This window comes from Myotis myotis, unplaced genomic scaffold (genome assembly GCF_014108235.1).
Source record: "Myotis myotis isolate mMyoMyo1 unplaced genomic scaffold, mMyoMyo1.p scaffold_m19_p_9, whole genome shotgun sequence".
NCBI lineage: Eukaryota > Metazoa > Chordata > Mammalia > Chiroptera > Vespertilionidae > Myotis > Myotis myotis.
This window is the reverse complement of record NW_023416401.1, coordinates 25,963,077-25,979,182: the sequence shown is the minus strand read 5'-3', so window position 1 is coordinate 25,979,182 and position 16,106 is coordinate 25,963,077. Positions and strand designations below refer to the sequence as shown.

The window sequence follows — 16,106 nt, the reverse complement described above, 5'->3', positions numbered from 1 at the left end:
CCTGTGTAATCTGAGCATTCCCAGGGACTCGACAAGTGGTTTTTAATTTTTAATAGAAAGCATTCCGAGCAGTTCTGGCAGCAGCAGGGGGTGGGACTCATTTTTTATAAATGTTTGAGAAGCTAAATGTGAGCCGAGGGTTTCCCAGGCCCAGCAGGGCAGTGCAGGGAGGGAGGAGGAGGCAGGATACTCGTAATTACAAACATCTTCATAATAATGACACTCGGTCATCTCGATGGAGTACTCTGTTCTTTTCCAAAGTGTTTCATCTCTTTCATCTCATTAAGGCATCTCCCTCATCCAGTGAGGCAGGAAGGATAAAGTCTTATCTCTATCTCCCAGAAGGGGAACTGAGGCCCAGTCAGGTCAGGTCAGACGGTTTTCCCATAACCGAGGACAGGGCTGGAATGAGAGTTTATGTCTTCAATCCCTGAGCTCCACCCCCCATAGCACTACCTCCTCCCTCCTCCCTGAGCCAACTGGGGCTTCTCCTGGGGGTCCTGGACCACAAGTTTGGGTCTCTGTTGGACCTCACAGATAGCAAGGGTTAAGGGACAAGAAAGGAAATCATTCTGGCCTGGGAGCCAAGACAGGGGTTGCAATTCTGACTCCATGCGGAGCTATGTCAGAACCACCCAGGTAAACCAGAGATGAGGGGTGGGCAAGCCCCCTCCCTCCTGAAACTGGTGCTCTGGGATATCCTACTCATGGCCAAGGACATGGCCCCAGAGACCTTGGGACCAGACAAAGAGGTGAAAGGAATCACTCTGACTGAGCACCTACTACGTGCCTGGCTTCCCCAGCACTTGAATCCATCACTCTAATCCTCAGAGCATCTCTGCACATTTCAGGCAAGGAAACAGGTCAAACAGAAGGAAAGACTTGACGAAGGCACAGAGTGAAGAAGTGGTGGGATTTGAACCCAGGGCTCTCTGATGCCAAAGCCCATGCTGTTTCTGTGGAGGTGTGGGGGGCATCTCCTCCCAGGATGTCTGACTTCTGCCGATTTTGCCTGGGAGGAACACAGCATCATCCTTGCTGCTTCCTCCTGGGTGTCAGTCTCAGCACAGGCACAGTGAGTCCTGCAGGGGACATGCCAGCTACACAGAGCAGGTTTGCGTATTTCCCTTCCACATACTAAGATGTAACCTGGGGAAAGGCATTCAGCCTCTTTGTGACTCAGTTTCCTCACCAGTTCAATCGGGGATTGTGTCTGGGGCATCAGTTCTCAGCCTTGGGTGCTCTTTAGAATCACTGTGGGAGCTTTTTAAAGTACCTTTGCCTATGCTCCACCCCGAGAGAGTCCTACTGAATTGGTCTGGGTGGGGCTCAGCGCCCGGTTTATTTTATGGCTCCTAAGAGGTTCGATGTGCAGCCAGGCTGCAAACCACTGGTTTCTGTGCTCCCCCAGGACCAGCCTTTCTAATGTAACATTCCACTTGGAGCCCTGGGCGCTGGTTTGCTGTTTGTCCAAGAATCACTTTGGCAACTCTTCCTATGCCAGACTAGACTTAGGCTCTCCAGCTCAGGTAGCAGAAGGGCTGGCTGGCAGCACCATGGACAGCAGACATTTCATCCTGGTTTCTGGAAGCCTGGGCTTGAATTAAACTAACTATTGGGGACGGAGAATGCTCAATACAAATCCCTTCTCTGTCCTCCCCTTCCTTTCTCTCACTCTTCCCTCTCTCTCGCTGTCTGTATAGTTCTATTCTCATTGACCCCCCCCCGCCTTATCCTACCTTATAAGGTAGGATACATGTGGGTTTTGACATCAGATCGACCTGGGTTTGAATCCTACCTTCCGTATTTCCTTGCCAGGTGAGTTTAGCCACGCACTGTCCTTGGTTCTGAAAATAGAAATCCACGTTCTCAGAACAATCCTGAGAGCTTGGTAGTACTATCACCCTCATTTCACCAATGAAGAAATTAAGGCAGGGTGTTTCACTGCTTTATTTGGCCTCCACTTCCTCATATGTAAAGTGGAAATTTTAATAGAGCTTACTTCAAGGCTTTATTATATAAATCCTGTAAGATAATATACACAAAGGGTTTACCAATATCCAATGCAAAGCAGTCATTCAATAAGCACAATATATCATTATCATCAAATAATGATATATAATGATGGATTTCATTTTTACTCATTATTAATTTGACATTTTCACTCTTCACTATGCATAGCAGTTTTCTCATCTGTAAAATGGGAATAATGCAGGATTTTACTGGATCATCTCGTATCAGGCCACCATCCCCAGAGTCACTGTGCCTTCCTCAGCTCATAAGAGCTAAGTATTTCTCTTCAGGAGTTTTGTGAGCCTTTTGATATCGCATTGGTAGCTTGAAATTGGCCATGGCGGGAGTATTTACACCATGAAAATCAGCAAACGCTACAAAGTAGGGCATTCCTTCCTGCCCCTCCACCCCCTGGAGCTGATGGTTAAACATGAACCAGCACACCACTGCATCACATCACAGAGGGCATGAGGACTGAAGGAGGGAGTGGACGTGATGGTGCATTGTAAACTGCAAGCTGCTGAACCTAGGGGGGATGACCTGAAGATGGTCCCCCAGCAACTACAGGCCTGGCACCCTCTGTCAGTTCTGGGGAGCTGCTGACTTGCAAAGAAGGTGGGAGGGGTGTGGATCCTGGGGAACCAGTTGTGAATCACTGACCCTTCACCATCCCCACATGTTGGCATTAACTGTAATGGCTGCAATAAAGAATCCCAGATTGGGGAAATGATTCTATCATCCCTGTGGGAATCCCTGGGATGCAGCCAGGGAGAGGGAGAGAGAGGGAGAGGGAGAGGGAGAGGGAGAGGGAGAGGGAGAGGGAGAGAGAGAGAGAGAGAGAGAGAGAGAGAGAGAGAGAGAGAGAGAGAGAGAAAGAAAGAGAAATCAGCCATATCCATGGGGAATCACTTGCCCAGGGGAGGGACAAGGGGACCCTCTCTGATAACAGTTACAATAGCCAGTGTTTACTGAGCACCCACCATGAGCCTGATGCTTTATGCATCTTCTTCCATTTCAGTATGTCTGCGAGGGGGCATAATTGTGCCATTGTGTACTGGCTGCAGTGCCTCCTGACTCGGCAACAACCTGCATTTATTGAGTCCTTAGCATGGGCCAGACACTGTCCTCCGTGCTGAAAATTTGAAATCTCAAACCGATCCCAAGAGTTTGGTAGTACTGTCACCCTAATTTCACAAATAAGAAAAATTGAGGTACAAATGGTTTTGTGCTATACCCAAGGTCAAACTGGTAGTAAGTGGCAGAGTCGTACGGATTGTGGTTCAGTACATCAGGCCACCATCCCCAGAGTCACTGTGCCTGTGCTGACTCTGACAACCAGAAGGTCTTTGGCCTCTGAGAATCCTGAGTTCAAATATCACTCCTTCCTCAGTCTGTACCTTCAGTCAAGTCTTTTCTGTTCTTTTACCCGTCTCCTCACCTGTAATTATGAGGGGCCCATTCTGCCTCTCAGAGATGCTATGAGAATTAGAGATGATGAATGTAAGTGGCTGGTGAAGCCAGGCATGTAATAGGTACTCAGTAGTTTATTCCTCTCTCCTCTCTCTGTAGCATGGGGTGGAGGCACCTGGGGCCATGCTCCTGGCCCTGAGCAGGAAACCCCTGAGCGCCAAGCATCAAGAGGGAGGGGCTTGCCCGAACACCTCTTGCCCAGCTTCTCCTGGGAACTCTGACATGGTTGACGTGGAGCTGGAGCCACCAAAGAAAGAGGCGCATTGCAGAGCAGGCTTAGGAGGCTTGTGGGAGGGAGGACAGGAGAGGGAAATGAGAAATGCAAAAGAGTGAAAAATAAATACACGTGTCTGTCTGGAATGATCGAGGGCCCCAGGCTGGAGGCGGAGAGGCCGGGCTTAGCAGAATTGCTGCAGTAGCATTTCCCAAGCCTCACTCATTAGCCAGGCAGTGAGCTGGCCTCCCCTCCCAGCACACTGCCCTACTGGCCCAGAGAGCCGAACCCAGGCCCAGGAGGACCCTGCTCAGAACCCCAGGAGGCCTGGGCCCCTTTCCCTCACCAGCATGGCACTCAGAAGAGGGCATCTCCTTGCAGTGAGGTCTGAGTCTTATCCCCCTTGGGTCATGTCCTGGGCCCCCTAGCCTCCCTCTTAGGTCTTTCATCTCACCCCTCCTTCCTGAAAAGGTTCAGATAGACCAGATGGCTTTTCTGTGTCCCCCCCTTAAACCCTCTCCCCACTCTGACCCTCACCCCATCCTGTCCAGCCTCACGTCCCAAGCCCTGCTTTTGTCAAATTGAACATGATGTCAAATTAGAGCCATCTCTGGGACAGGCCGAGAGGAGCTCCCAGTTTAATGAGGCAGCGTCGAAAATCAATAACTTAATTGCCACTGTTTGATGGACTTTTATCCAATTTATACTCTCCCCAGCAGCCTACGTGCGGAGCATGAGAAGTGTGTGTGTGTCTGGGGGTGGGGACCATCTGCACGGGGGGGTTGGGGAGGGGCCAGGAAGGCACCAGGGCCCACAGCCAACTATTTCCCACAGGGGAAGCTGGGCACTGCCATTCTCCTTCCACAGGGACCAAGAGACAGACACTGGCCTCTGAGTCCCAATGAACTTGGCTGTCCTGAGCTGCCCCCTCATCCTGCCACAGATGGGGGATGAGGGAAGTGGGGGGTGGGGGCATGGGGAGGAAGGAGGCAGAATTCCCTTGAGAAGTGCGGAGTGTGTAAGAAGACCCCTGCTTTGGGAATCAGGTGCCTGGTTTCCAGTCCAAGCTCTGACTCTGACTGCCATGACCTTCCCTGGTGACAATGACCATGACCACCACCCACTGAGAGACATGTCTGCTCAGAGCTGTTCTGCACTGGGAGTTTAGAACGCATTCCCTCATGAACCAACGACTAGAATTTCCCCATTTTGCTGGAGAGGAAACAGATTCAGAGGGGCTGCCTTCCATCGCCAAAGTCCCACAGCTGGGAACCAGGGAAGGGAGGTCTGAACTGAAATCTGACTCCGGGTTCCTGCTTGTGTCAGTCACTAGGGAGGCCCTTGGTCAGGAAGCAGGTTAGGACTCAGTGGGGGGACAGGGCCTGGCTTCAATGTTCCCCAGCCTGGGTCTCCTCTCCCAGCTTCCTTCGGGGTGGGAAAAGGTGGGGAGGATGAGTTCAGCGGCCCCAGGTGACCCCTGTATCGCTTGGTCCCCCGGGCCCAGGCACATCGGTGATGCAGGTGATGGCCTCGGATGCGGATGACCCGACATATGGCAGCAGCGCTCGGCTGGTGTACAGCGTGCTGGATGGAGAGCACCACTTCACGGTGGACCCCAAGACCGGTGAGGGGCGGGGCCGGGCCAGAGGGGTGGGCCTGGGCCGAGGACCACACGGGTTTGTGTGCTCACCCTTCCAACCACAGGGCGCTGAGGGTAGGATGGAGGACACAGAAGCATTTTGCCCGCTCCAGGAGACCCAAGGGAGGGGGAAGGGGCAGCCGGACAGGAAGAGGGAAGGACTGAGAAATAAAAGAATGGAGCGGAGGGCACCCGCAAGACTGGCAGAAAAACAAAGGCAGGGGCGGCCACTATGGGCGCCTGAAAGGACTTGGGAGGTCCGAGCGAGGAAGCAGCCCCTTGTCCTTGGAGCTAAACTGAGGCAGGCGTGTCATAGTGAATGTCGTCTTGGGGAGGTGGGCTGGTGAAGGCACCTTTTCAGCAGTTAGGAGAGCTCTGTTCATAGGGCAGTCATTAAGGATCCGACGGAAAAACAGAAGCCCACTGTTAAGAAAAGGTTCTCTGCTATCTACCCTCCTCCAACCACGCCAGACGATGCCCCACTTCACTAGGAGGTTAGAGCCTGGTTCCTGCCCTGAGGGGCCTGGCAAGAGTGGCACGGAGGGTGGGGGGCAGAAGGAGGAGACTGCCGCCAGAGGTGAGGTGGCTCTGGCTCGGTGGCTCTCTGGAGGTCGCACAGCTGGGAGTGGCTGTCAGTTCCAGGATTGGGGCTGTCACTGTCCCTGGGATAGGAGGGGACAAAAGCTATCGTGGGGCTTATAGTCAGGTTGGGGCAGGGGCACAGGCATATGCATGGGCAATTAAGATTTAAGAGACAAAGTGGTAGCAGCATCTCCAAAGGATAAGAAGGTCTTGGCCAGACGGAAATTCAGAGAAGGGCATTCCAGGCAGAGGGCATGGTGCAGGCAAGACTGGGAGGAGGAGAACAGCCTGAGGCATGAGAGGAATTGTAAGCAACTTTGGATTGGAGAAGCGGGCTCCGTTGAGAAGTGATGTGAGAGGCTGGCAGGGACCTGATGGCCCAGTGTAAGCAGGTTGGAGAGCTTGGATTTTATTCTCAGGGCAATGGAAAAGAGAGGGGTATTTGACGGATTTGCATTTTGGGTTTTTGTTTGTGTTTGTGTTTTGTTGTGTGTAAAGAGAGGTTGAGTAGTCCAGTCTGTGAGCACAGTTATAATTGTATTTTCTTACACATAACATCCTTATTATTTTTCCTCCGTGCTAAGCTAATACATTGTAGAGAACATTCAAACATTATGGAAATGTTTTAAAAAAGAAAGTGCGTCCTACCCCCATCCCCAGTAATTGCAGCCCCAAAGGACGCCCCTCAGTGTGCATACCCTACAAGATCCTGGACTCGTTCTTTTGAAAACGAAGCTATTTTTTAAATAGAAAATATATGTCAAGGTTCAAAATTCAAAAAGTCCAAATGGATATTTAGTGGAAATTCTTTACCCCTTCAGTCCCCCAGCTACCCAGTCTGTGTCTCCAAGGCAACCAATGTAATTTTCTTGTGTATCCTTCCAGAGCTATTCTATACATGTACAAGGAAATAAGTACATGGATTTGTTTTATTTTTTTTACACAAATGGTAGCTATAACACACTATACACACTGCTTGCCTTTTTTGCTTACCAATACATCTTGAAGATTATTCCGTATCAGTACATAAAGAGCTTTCCCATTCTTTTATTTAACAGCTGTTGTGGATACACAAAAATTTGTTTCACCAGTCCCCTCTTGATGGACACTTATGCTCTTTCCAATCTTTTGCTACACCGAATAATGCTACAGTGAATAACCCCATATATATATCATTCGGGGGGTGGGAGTATCTGCAGGATAATTTTCGGGAAGGGGAAAAGCTGGGTCAAGGAGCACATGAATGTATTTGGGATCTGGCTAGATAATGCTAGCATGTACCAGATTGCACTCCTGAGAGCCGCATGCAAGGGAACTAGGTTCCCCTCCTCCTCACCAACACTGTGGGTTCATTGATGACTTTGAAGCAGGGAAGTGACATGCCCAGGTTTTCATTTTAACAAGATCCCTCGGGCTGCTGCTGTATAGCATGGCTCAGAAACAGCGATTGATTCAGGGAGACCCAGGAGCGTGGGGTACCCAGCAGAGAGCCCCGAAGCACAAAACCCAAAGCCTGCACCCCTTCTCGGCATTCACCGAGACTCTGTAACCTGTTTCATCTAGTTATGGGGCCAGAGATGATGTAGGATTGGTTTGAGGGTTAGTTGAGGTGCTGAGAAGGGAGTCTGAGGGCTGAGAGTGAGATCCTGAGAAGGGCAAACCTTGGGGCCTAGAGATTATAAGGGACTAGATTGAGGGGGAAATCCAGGGGTTCCTAACTTTGGAGCCTGAGATGGGAAGGGACACAGAGGGAGGAATGTGGAGTAAGAGAACTATCTAGAAGCTGAGGAATTCGTGGATGGGCACTGTGATCCGGTACAGAGCTAATTAATTCCGTTTTAACCATATTGGCTTTAAGATGAGAAAAGAGGAGAAAAGAAACATCTAGAACCTCTGAAATATGGACTTGAAGATCCAAAATGGTTGGGGTTCTGTAAACTTTGATTTCCCCATGTCCACAAGAGGGATAATAATACCCATCTCACATGATTGTTGTAAGGATTCAATGGAGGAGTTCATTCATTCATTCAGCAACTCTTTATAGAGTGCCTACTGTATGCCCGGCTCTGTTCTAGGCTCTGGGAACACAGCAGTAGGCCTACCCTCATGGAGCGTTTATTCACGTTGGGAATACAGAAAACAAGCATACAAACATACAACATAATGCCAAGGAGCAATGAGTGCTAGCAGGGTAAGGGGAGAGACTTAGCTGAAGAAATCAGGACAGGACTTTCTAGGGAATGGCCTTGGGGCAGAGACCTGAATGAAGTGAGGGTGGGAGCCACTCAGTATCTAGGAGAGAGCTTGCAGGCCACGGGAGCAGTGAGTGCATGAAGAGCTCGACGCAATACTTGGTACATAAATGGAAACTAAGGGGATGAAGAAGACGACAACGATGATGATGACGATGATAAAACCTGAGGAGGTGGAGCCCTTAGAATGTATCAGCTGTTTTCAGGGAGGAGAGGAAGACACAAACAGAGAAATAGGGAAGGGCCAGGACTGAGTCTGAGAGGTGGCAGGGGTGGGCAGATGAAGAGTCAGACTCCAAGAGACTGGGGAGGACGGCCCGGTTCCGAGGAAGAGCATCCCCCGCTGCAGAGGGTCTGGAGGATGGGGCACGTGGGGAGCCATGGAGTCTGGAAGGGCAGGAGAGTTAGTCCCCAAGAAGCCAGAGAGTGGGCACCAGGCAAGGCAGGCGAAGGTGTCAATGGGTCCTTGTTCTATCTAGGGTCCCTCAACTTGCTCAGCCTGAAAGGGTCTTTGTGGACATTTCCTAGACCCATATTTGCCCTCCCCTTTCCTTAGCCCCACTGCAGGAGCCGCGCGGTGTCTTTCCCAGCCCAGCTCCATTTCCCCAGCCAGGAATATTCCGCTGATGCGGGTCTATATTTAGCAGCTGCTGTGAGGTACAGTCTGTTCTCGCTGTGCAGATAGCAGGGAGCAGAGCCCGAACGGGCCTGAGAGGAAGGTGTGAGGGACGGGAGGGGGCGGGGTGCCACAAGGCCCAGTGCCAGAGGAGAAATTAATGTGTGTTTTAAAGGCCAGATCTGCTAGCAAGCCCCCCACAGGGGCGACGGGGATGGCATTTGCAGTCTAATGAGGCATCACTTGGGTTCCAGGGCCCCTTCTGTAGCATTTGGAGGGGACAACAGGGTAGAGAGAACAACAGCTGGAACTGGGGTGAGCAGAAGGCTGCCGGGAGCCGTGGCCAGGTTCTAATTACCAGCCCCACTCGTCACAGCCCCAGCAAGAATAGAAGGACTTGCTTAGAGACTTCAAGATATCTCTGAAAATTCTCAGGTAGGCCAGAGAGGTCTGTTTTCCTGGGAAGGAATGACACTAACCTTTGTTGAGCACTTCCAAGTGCCAGATCCTGGGTCAGGATGATGAACCAGATCTGGTTTCCACCCTCATGGGGCTTTTGTTCCAACAGAGAAGCCAGAAACAAATAGACAGCTACACCCAGGCGCCATGAGGTGGGACCGAGAGTCTACGGGAGTAAGTCGGGCAGTCAGAATTGTATTGAACACCTACTATATGCCAGACCCTAAAGATAAGATGGTGAAGAAGGCCAGTATGGATTTCTGCCCAGGATGGAAGTTATTTATGGGACACCCAACCCAGGACCAGAGGAGGGGATCGGTGAGACATCCCCAAAATGTGAGACATGCTGCTGGAAGCTTCATCTCATTTAATCCTCCCAACAGCCCTATCAACTGGATATCCCCATTTTACAAAATAGGAAACTGAGGCTCATAGAGACTCAAGAGCTTGTCCAAGGTCAGATAGCAGATGGAAAGAAGTCTTGAACCATATCTGTCTGACCCTGTAGCCCCTGCACATAATAGGCCCTCAATAAGGGTTTAGTAAATGAGTGAATGAATTTGCAGAGTCAGAAGGTTCCAAGAACAGCTTCATGGACTGATTTGGGAGTTTTACCCCAGGCTCCCCAGAAGTGCACGAGCCTCCAGGAGGCTTCTCCCAGCATCAGGAGGCATATGGAGTAGATAGAAAACGATGTTGTCAACTCCTCCCGTCCCTATACTGGCTTCAGAGTGAGTGACTTTGCCATTCCTCCCACACCTTAAATCTGGGTGGGTTTTGGCCAATAGAATGTAGCAGAAGTGATGTTTATAAATTCCCAGAGTGGGCTTTAAGAGACATGAAGCTTTCACTCTCTCTCCTGGAACATGGTCCTGAGGCCCCCATTAAAGGAAGCCAGCCAGCCTGCTGGGGCATGGAGAAGGTCACGCTACAGCTGCCAGGCATGTGCATGAGGCCATCCTGGGCCTTCCAGCGGCTGACCCCCAGTTAAATGCATGAGCCAGGGAACTCAATTTCTCTGTCAGCTATCTCCTGCCATATAACAAACTGCCCCAAAATGTTGTGGCTTAAAGCAGCCATGGTTTATTATTTGTCATAATTCTGTGGGTTTGCTGGGGTCACTCAGGGTGGTGAGCCCCTGGTGGTCACCCCACTGTCAATCTGGCCATCTGCCCTCTCTTTTCCTCCCTCCCTCCACCTTTCCTCACTGCTTCCTGTCCCTCTGTTTCTCGTTGTCTGGTGGTCTCAGAGTTCCAAGAGGACAGGCCCCAGCACACAGGCCTGATCAAGCCTCTGCTTTTGTCACACTTGCTGATGTCCTATTGGCCACAGCAAGTCAGGTGGCCCAGGCCAGAGTCCGTGTGGGAGGGGATGATCCATGGCATGGATTCCAGGAAGTATGGTTCATTAGGAGCTGTTACCATAGCAACCTACCACTGAGGGTAACCCTGAGGCAGGGCCCAGAGGCACCATGGGTACCCACCTCCCAGTCACTCAGAGATGGCACCTGATCATACACTCAAGGCTTCATCATCAGTTTCCAAAAGAGAAGAGTTCAGTGAGTGTCCTCATTCCTTCTGGGGCTGGAAGTGGCAAGGCCAGCAAGGAGGCCAGCCCCATGCCCATGGCTCCTCACCCACAGGTGGGACCTCAGCCAGACCCCTGCTCCAAGCCCCTGGCTGAGCTTTTTGTAAACAAGCTCATGGAGTGAGATCCCAGAGGTAAAGTGACACGCCCAAAGCTTAGCACGCAGTGAGTGCTCAGCTGGTCAGCTCCCCTCCCTGCCTTTACACCTGGTTCACTCAGGGCCCCCCTGTGTCTGGCCGGGTGGCCCCTCCACTGTCAGTCTGTCTATCTGCCCTCTCTTTTCCTCCCTGCCCCCACCTTTTTCACCGCTTCCTGTCCCTCTGCCTCTCTTGTCTGTTTCACTGTCTCTGTTTTTTCTCTCCCACTGTCTCCTTCTGGGTGTGATTTCTCTCTGGCTCCACTGCTCCCCTGTTTCTATCTCAGAGGTCCTTCACCTCCCCTTTCTCTGCCTGTCTCCATGGGGGTGTCCCTTTCCTCTTGTCTCTTTCCCTCCTGCCTCTCACCAGGTTTCTGTCCATCTCTTTCCCCAGGTTCCCTTTTCTTCTCTCTTTCTTACACTTTCCTTCCCTATCCCTATCCCTATCCCTATCCCTATCCCTATCCCTATCCCTATCATCTCTATCTATCTCTATCTTCTCCTTCCCTCTCTGTCTTCATCCTTTATCTTCTCCTCTATTGTCCCTTCTGCTCTTTGTCTCCTTCCACCACCTCCCAGAGGCAGAGGACACAACAGCCCCTCATGATCACAGTGCTGAGGAGCAGGAATAGGAGGGGAAGGGGTAGGTCAAGAAGGACCTGCTGCATGATTGGAAAAAAACAGCTTGCCTGGTTGGGACCGAGAAGAGCAAGAATGTTCCAGGGGCTTACACAGGACCACCTAAACGGCACCCCTCTGTCAGAGGCCTGGGCTCTACCCTTGTGCCATGTGCTGGGTGGGGCGGGGATGCAAGGCAGGCTGGGGAGGGACCCTCCTTCCTTACTCCGTGCCAGCAGAGCAGGTCAGAGCATGGACGCGGGCCCCGGAGTTCCTGCTTGAATCCTGGCTGTGCGCCTTCTACATGTGAGACCTGGTCAAGTTCTTGGCCTCTCCCTGATTCCATCCCCCCTTCTGTAAAACGGGAATAATCACAGCACCGCCCTCATAGGCTGCTGAGAGGATTAGTGGGACAGTTCCCTTCAGGCACTCAGTGCAGAGCCAGGCACAGGGTGCACGCTCATTGACGGTAGGGACTGTCATTGTCACCTGGGATTCTCATGAGATGAAACTCCACACCGTGGTTCTCAACTGACTGTGTCCCCAGGGCCATTTGACAATGTCGGGAGACATTTTTGGCCCTGGGTTTGGTGGGGAGGATCTGCTGCTGGCGTCCAGTAGGTGGAATTATCCTGCCAAAATGTCCATAGTGCCGAGGGGGAGAAACCCTGTTCCTTGGAGAGGCTGTCCCACTTTACAGATGCGGAAACTGAGTTTCAGAGCAGTGTGGGGTTTGCTCAGGTCACACGGCCCAAAAATGGCAGATCGGGCGTCAATCCCAAGCTCATCTGCTTCCAAGACCCTCCTCTCCTCAGGGAGACGTGTCTGCCAGGGGTCGGGAGGGGGCCTCCTGAGACGCCTCGGGGCCACGTATAAAGGGTCTGTGTGACCTTTGTTAGAGAGGGTACACAGACCACTTCTCCATGTGGTCCCACAAAAGCAGGCAACCCCCAGGTGCCCCCCACCCCCCGGTTCCCCCAGCCACACGCGCAAACACACAGACACACACTGCAGCCTCTTCTCCCGTCCCATTGCCTTTATTGGAGTCTGGAGGCTGCTTGGGGACATCAGGACTGGAGATTGGGTTTTATGGGGCACATCATGGGGCTGCTGGTGCATGACTCCACCTGGCGCTCAGGCCCTGGGCACCACCTGTCACCACCTGGTGCTCGGCAGGTTGGAGTGAGTCATGGGGGGAGGCTCTGAATGCCTCATCGACTCTCCGCTCCACCCTCGTCTCCACTGGCAGAGACAAGAAACTCAGCCTTCCCCTCCGCAGCATCCATCTTGCAGTCACCCGCTCCTGCGCCCCTCTACCCCATCTGTCCATTAGCAGCTTGAAGAATTGTCTGTTCCGCCATTAGCTGGTGCCTGGACAGAGAATCTGCGGCCAGGCTGGGGGCCAGGGGCTGGGGCTCTGAGGGCACGGGATGACATCATCATGGAGGTGTGTGTGACAACGAGTGTGTGTTAGTGTGCATGAGTGTTTGTGACCACGCATGTGTGCTTATGTATGCAGCACATGAGTGGAGGAGACATACCTAGCGTGTGACTCCACGGTGAGTGCACCGAGTATGGGGGCGAGTCCAGTTCACTTCGTTAAACACTCGCCGAGCTGTTGCTCCGTGCCTGGCTCTGGGCTGAGTGCCACCCACAGAGAGGCGATCAGCACAGGCCAGGCTCACTCAGGGAATATCAGGGTTCACCCTCACATGGGGACCTGAGGTCCCGGGAGGGGGGCACACAGTGGCAGGTTAGTCCCTGTGCTTCTTTTTAGTAAACCAAAGTGTCCATTCTGTTGCTTCTGTGTTGTGTGCGCGTGTGTGATTATGTATGTGTATGCTTATCTGTGTGAGTGTGTTTTTGAAACTATATGTGTGTATGAGTGTGTGTTTGAAAGTAGGTGTGTGAGTATGTCTGTATATAAGTGTGTGTGTATGTGTATTTGAAAGTATGTATGAATCTGAGCTGTGTGTATGTGTGACAGTCTTGTGTGTGAGTGTATGAAGTACAGAGTGTGAGTTCACTGTGTGAGCTTGTAAGCATATCTGTATGAGCACGTGTGTGTGTGTGTGTGTGTGTGTGTGTGTGTGTGTGAGAGAGTATGTGTGGTGGCTGTTGAGCTTGCACCTGGACTGTGGCCGGGACTGTGTCTTCTGCACGCCCTGCTGAACGTGAGTGCGCCAGCCTCTGCCTGTGGAGGGGTCTCCATCAGCTGATGTGAGCATCCTGGGCCTCACCCTACCGCGTCCACAGGCGTGATCCGGACTGCGGTGCCTGACCTCGACCGCGAGAGCCAGGAGCGTTACGAGGTGGTGATCCAGGCCACAGACATGGCAGGCCAGCTGGGCGGCCTCTCGGGCTCCACCACTGTCACCATCGTGGTCACCGACGTTAATGACAACCCGCCCCGTTTCCCGCAGAGTAAGTAAGGCCTTCCCAGAAGGAGGCAATATCTGTGCGTCTGTCTGTTAGCTCGTCCAAGCCACCCACTGACCCCAAGTTCCCTTTTGGCTTCCCACCAAGAGAGGGACTCCCATCCAGCTGTCTGTCTACCCCCCCAGGCCAGCCACTTGCCCCAGACGCCTTCTGATCATGCTTTTTGCAGAGGAGGGCCCCAAAGTTGTCTGATTTTCCATCCATCCAAGTAACATGGTGACCTCCTCACCCCTCACCTTGGTTTCTGCCGGCGGGGCGTTCCCATCTGTCCACCCACCCAACCCCTCACGGCCCTCGCACACACCCTATCACGATCATTGCACGTGATCTGCCACTGGCCCAGGCTGGCACAGGAGTGGGGGCAGACATAGGGATACGGAAAGAGGCTGCAGCCATACCCAGGCCATGGGACTTAGTTGTGCCTGGAGACCCTGAGGCCTGAGTGGCAGGTCTCCCCTCCTCCTCTGGGCCTGGAGGGCAGGATTCTGTGCTTCTGAATTATGAGGCCTTCTCGCTCCCTGCCTCTCCTGGCACAGCAGGGGATGGTGGTATCTGGCCCAGTCTCCCACCCACCCATCAGCCCGCTGGCCCCTCTGTCCCAGGCTCAGGCGAAGAGCTATGCCGGGGAAGCCTGAGGCTGGCAGAGACTAAATGCCGCAGGGAGCTGGGCTGATTCCTATCTGGCGAGTCATTACTCAAGGTCTGCTGCTCTCACATTAGGCCCCGCCACAGGGGACTGACCCCCAGGAGATAAGGGAATCCAATCCCTTTGCCGAGAGTGTGGCAGCGTCATCTCGGCCTCGCGCCTCAGCCCAGACATGGAGCGGGGTGGGCACAGAACCCAGCCCCATCCTCTGTGGGGAAGCTTCGAAGCACTGGGTAGAGGAGGGGGAGTCACCCAGTCTTCTGCCCAGTTGTGCCTGGCTCTGTGCCAGTGCTGAGCTGGAAGGGGTGGGGCAGAGAAAAGAAAAGGCGCCAGGGCCCCAGGAAAACTCCTATTTATTCATTCCTTTACTCATTCTTTATCCACCTCTGGCATTTCTTTATTGGAAAATAGAGCACACAAACAGAAGGACGTAACGTATCAGTGTAAAGCGGACACTCCTGTAACACCAAGCAGGACCCCGAAGCCCCCGCATGCCCCCCCCCCTCATCATAATTCTCCCCACTCTTCCTCCAGAACCAACCAGAACCTGTCTGCTCGTGGTCTCCACCTCCTGGCCTTTCCTTAGGTCAGTGCACCTACTGTGCACCCCCTAACATCAGTTTCATTTCACCTGCTTTTAACCTTATATAAATGGCATCACCCCATACAAAGTGTGTGTCATGCTATTTTGCCTCTCAAAATTATATTTATGGAATCATCTGTTGTTACTTACAGCTGTCCTTAGTTCATTTTCATTGCTGTAGTGTAGTCCGGAGTTTTGCTGTTCTGCTGTTGATGGACATTTGGGATGTTTCCCGTTTGAGGCTGTTATGGAGGATGCTGCTTGGAACATTGTTGCACAGCTCATAATGCTGTTTAGCACATATGTCTCAGTGAATATACAGAGGAGCAGAATAGCTGGCTCATGAGATATGCTCATCTTCAACTCTACTAAATAAAGCCAAACTCTGTTCCCCATGAAGAAATGCGCATGTGGCCCTCGCTGCTTCGGCTCAGTGGATAGAGCGTTGGCCTACAGACTAAAGGGTCCCGGGTTCAATTCCAGTCAAGGGCACATGTCTGGGTTTCAGGCTCGATCCCCAGTGGAGGGTGTACAGGAGTCAGCCAATCCATGATTCTCTCTCATCACTGATGTTCCTAACTCTCTCTCCCTCTCCCTTCCTCTCTGAAATCACTAAAAATGTATTTTTTAAAAAAAGAAAAGAATCGCATGTGTCCATTGTACCACATCCTCGCTAGCCCTTTGTACTATCAGATGATTTCATTTGTGTTACTCTGGGGAGGACATGCCAGTGACTCACACTGCTTTTCATTCATTCACTCACTAGTCACTCACACGTTTCTTTTATGCGACAGTCTGGTGTTCTGCCAGGTACTGAGAATGCCTGATGACTAAGAGATGTGGCCCCTGCCT

General features: G+C 52.2%; 1 protein-coding gene across 2 annotated transcripts in view; it reads left to right on the top strand.

Annotated features, from left to right (window-relative positions):
• The window catches only part of CDH22 (cadherin 22), a 121,963-nt gene that overhangs the window by 70,257 nt on the left and 35,600 nt on the right, over nt 1-16,106 (top strand). For both annotated transcript variants that reach the window (XM_036323663.1, XM_036323662.1), the window contains exons 4-5: nt 5,202-5,321; nt 13,843-14,010. In XM_036323663.1, the coding sequence (XP_036179556.1) occupies nt 5,202-5,321; nt 13,843-14,010 (288 nt within the window). The remainder of the gene's footprint in view (nt 1-5,201; nt 5,322-13,842; nt 14,011-16,106) is intronic.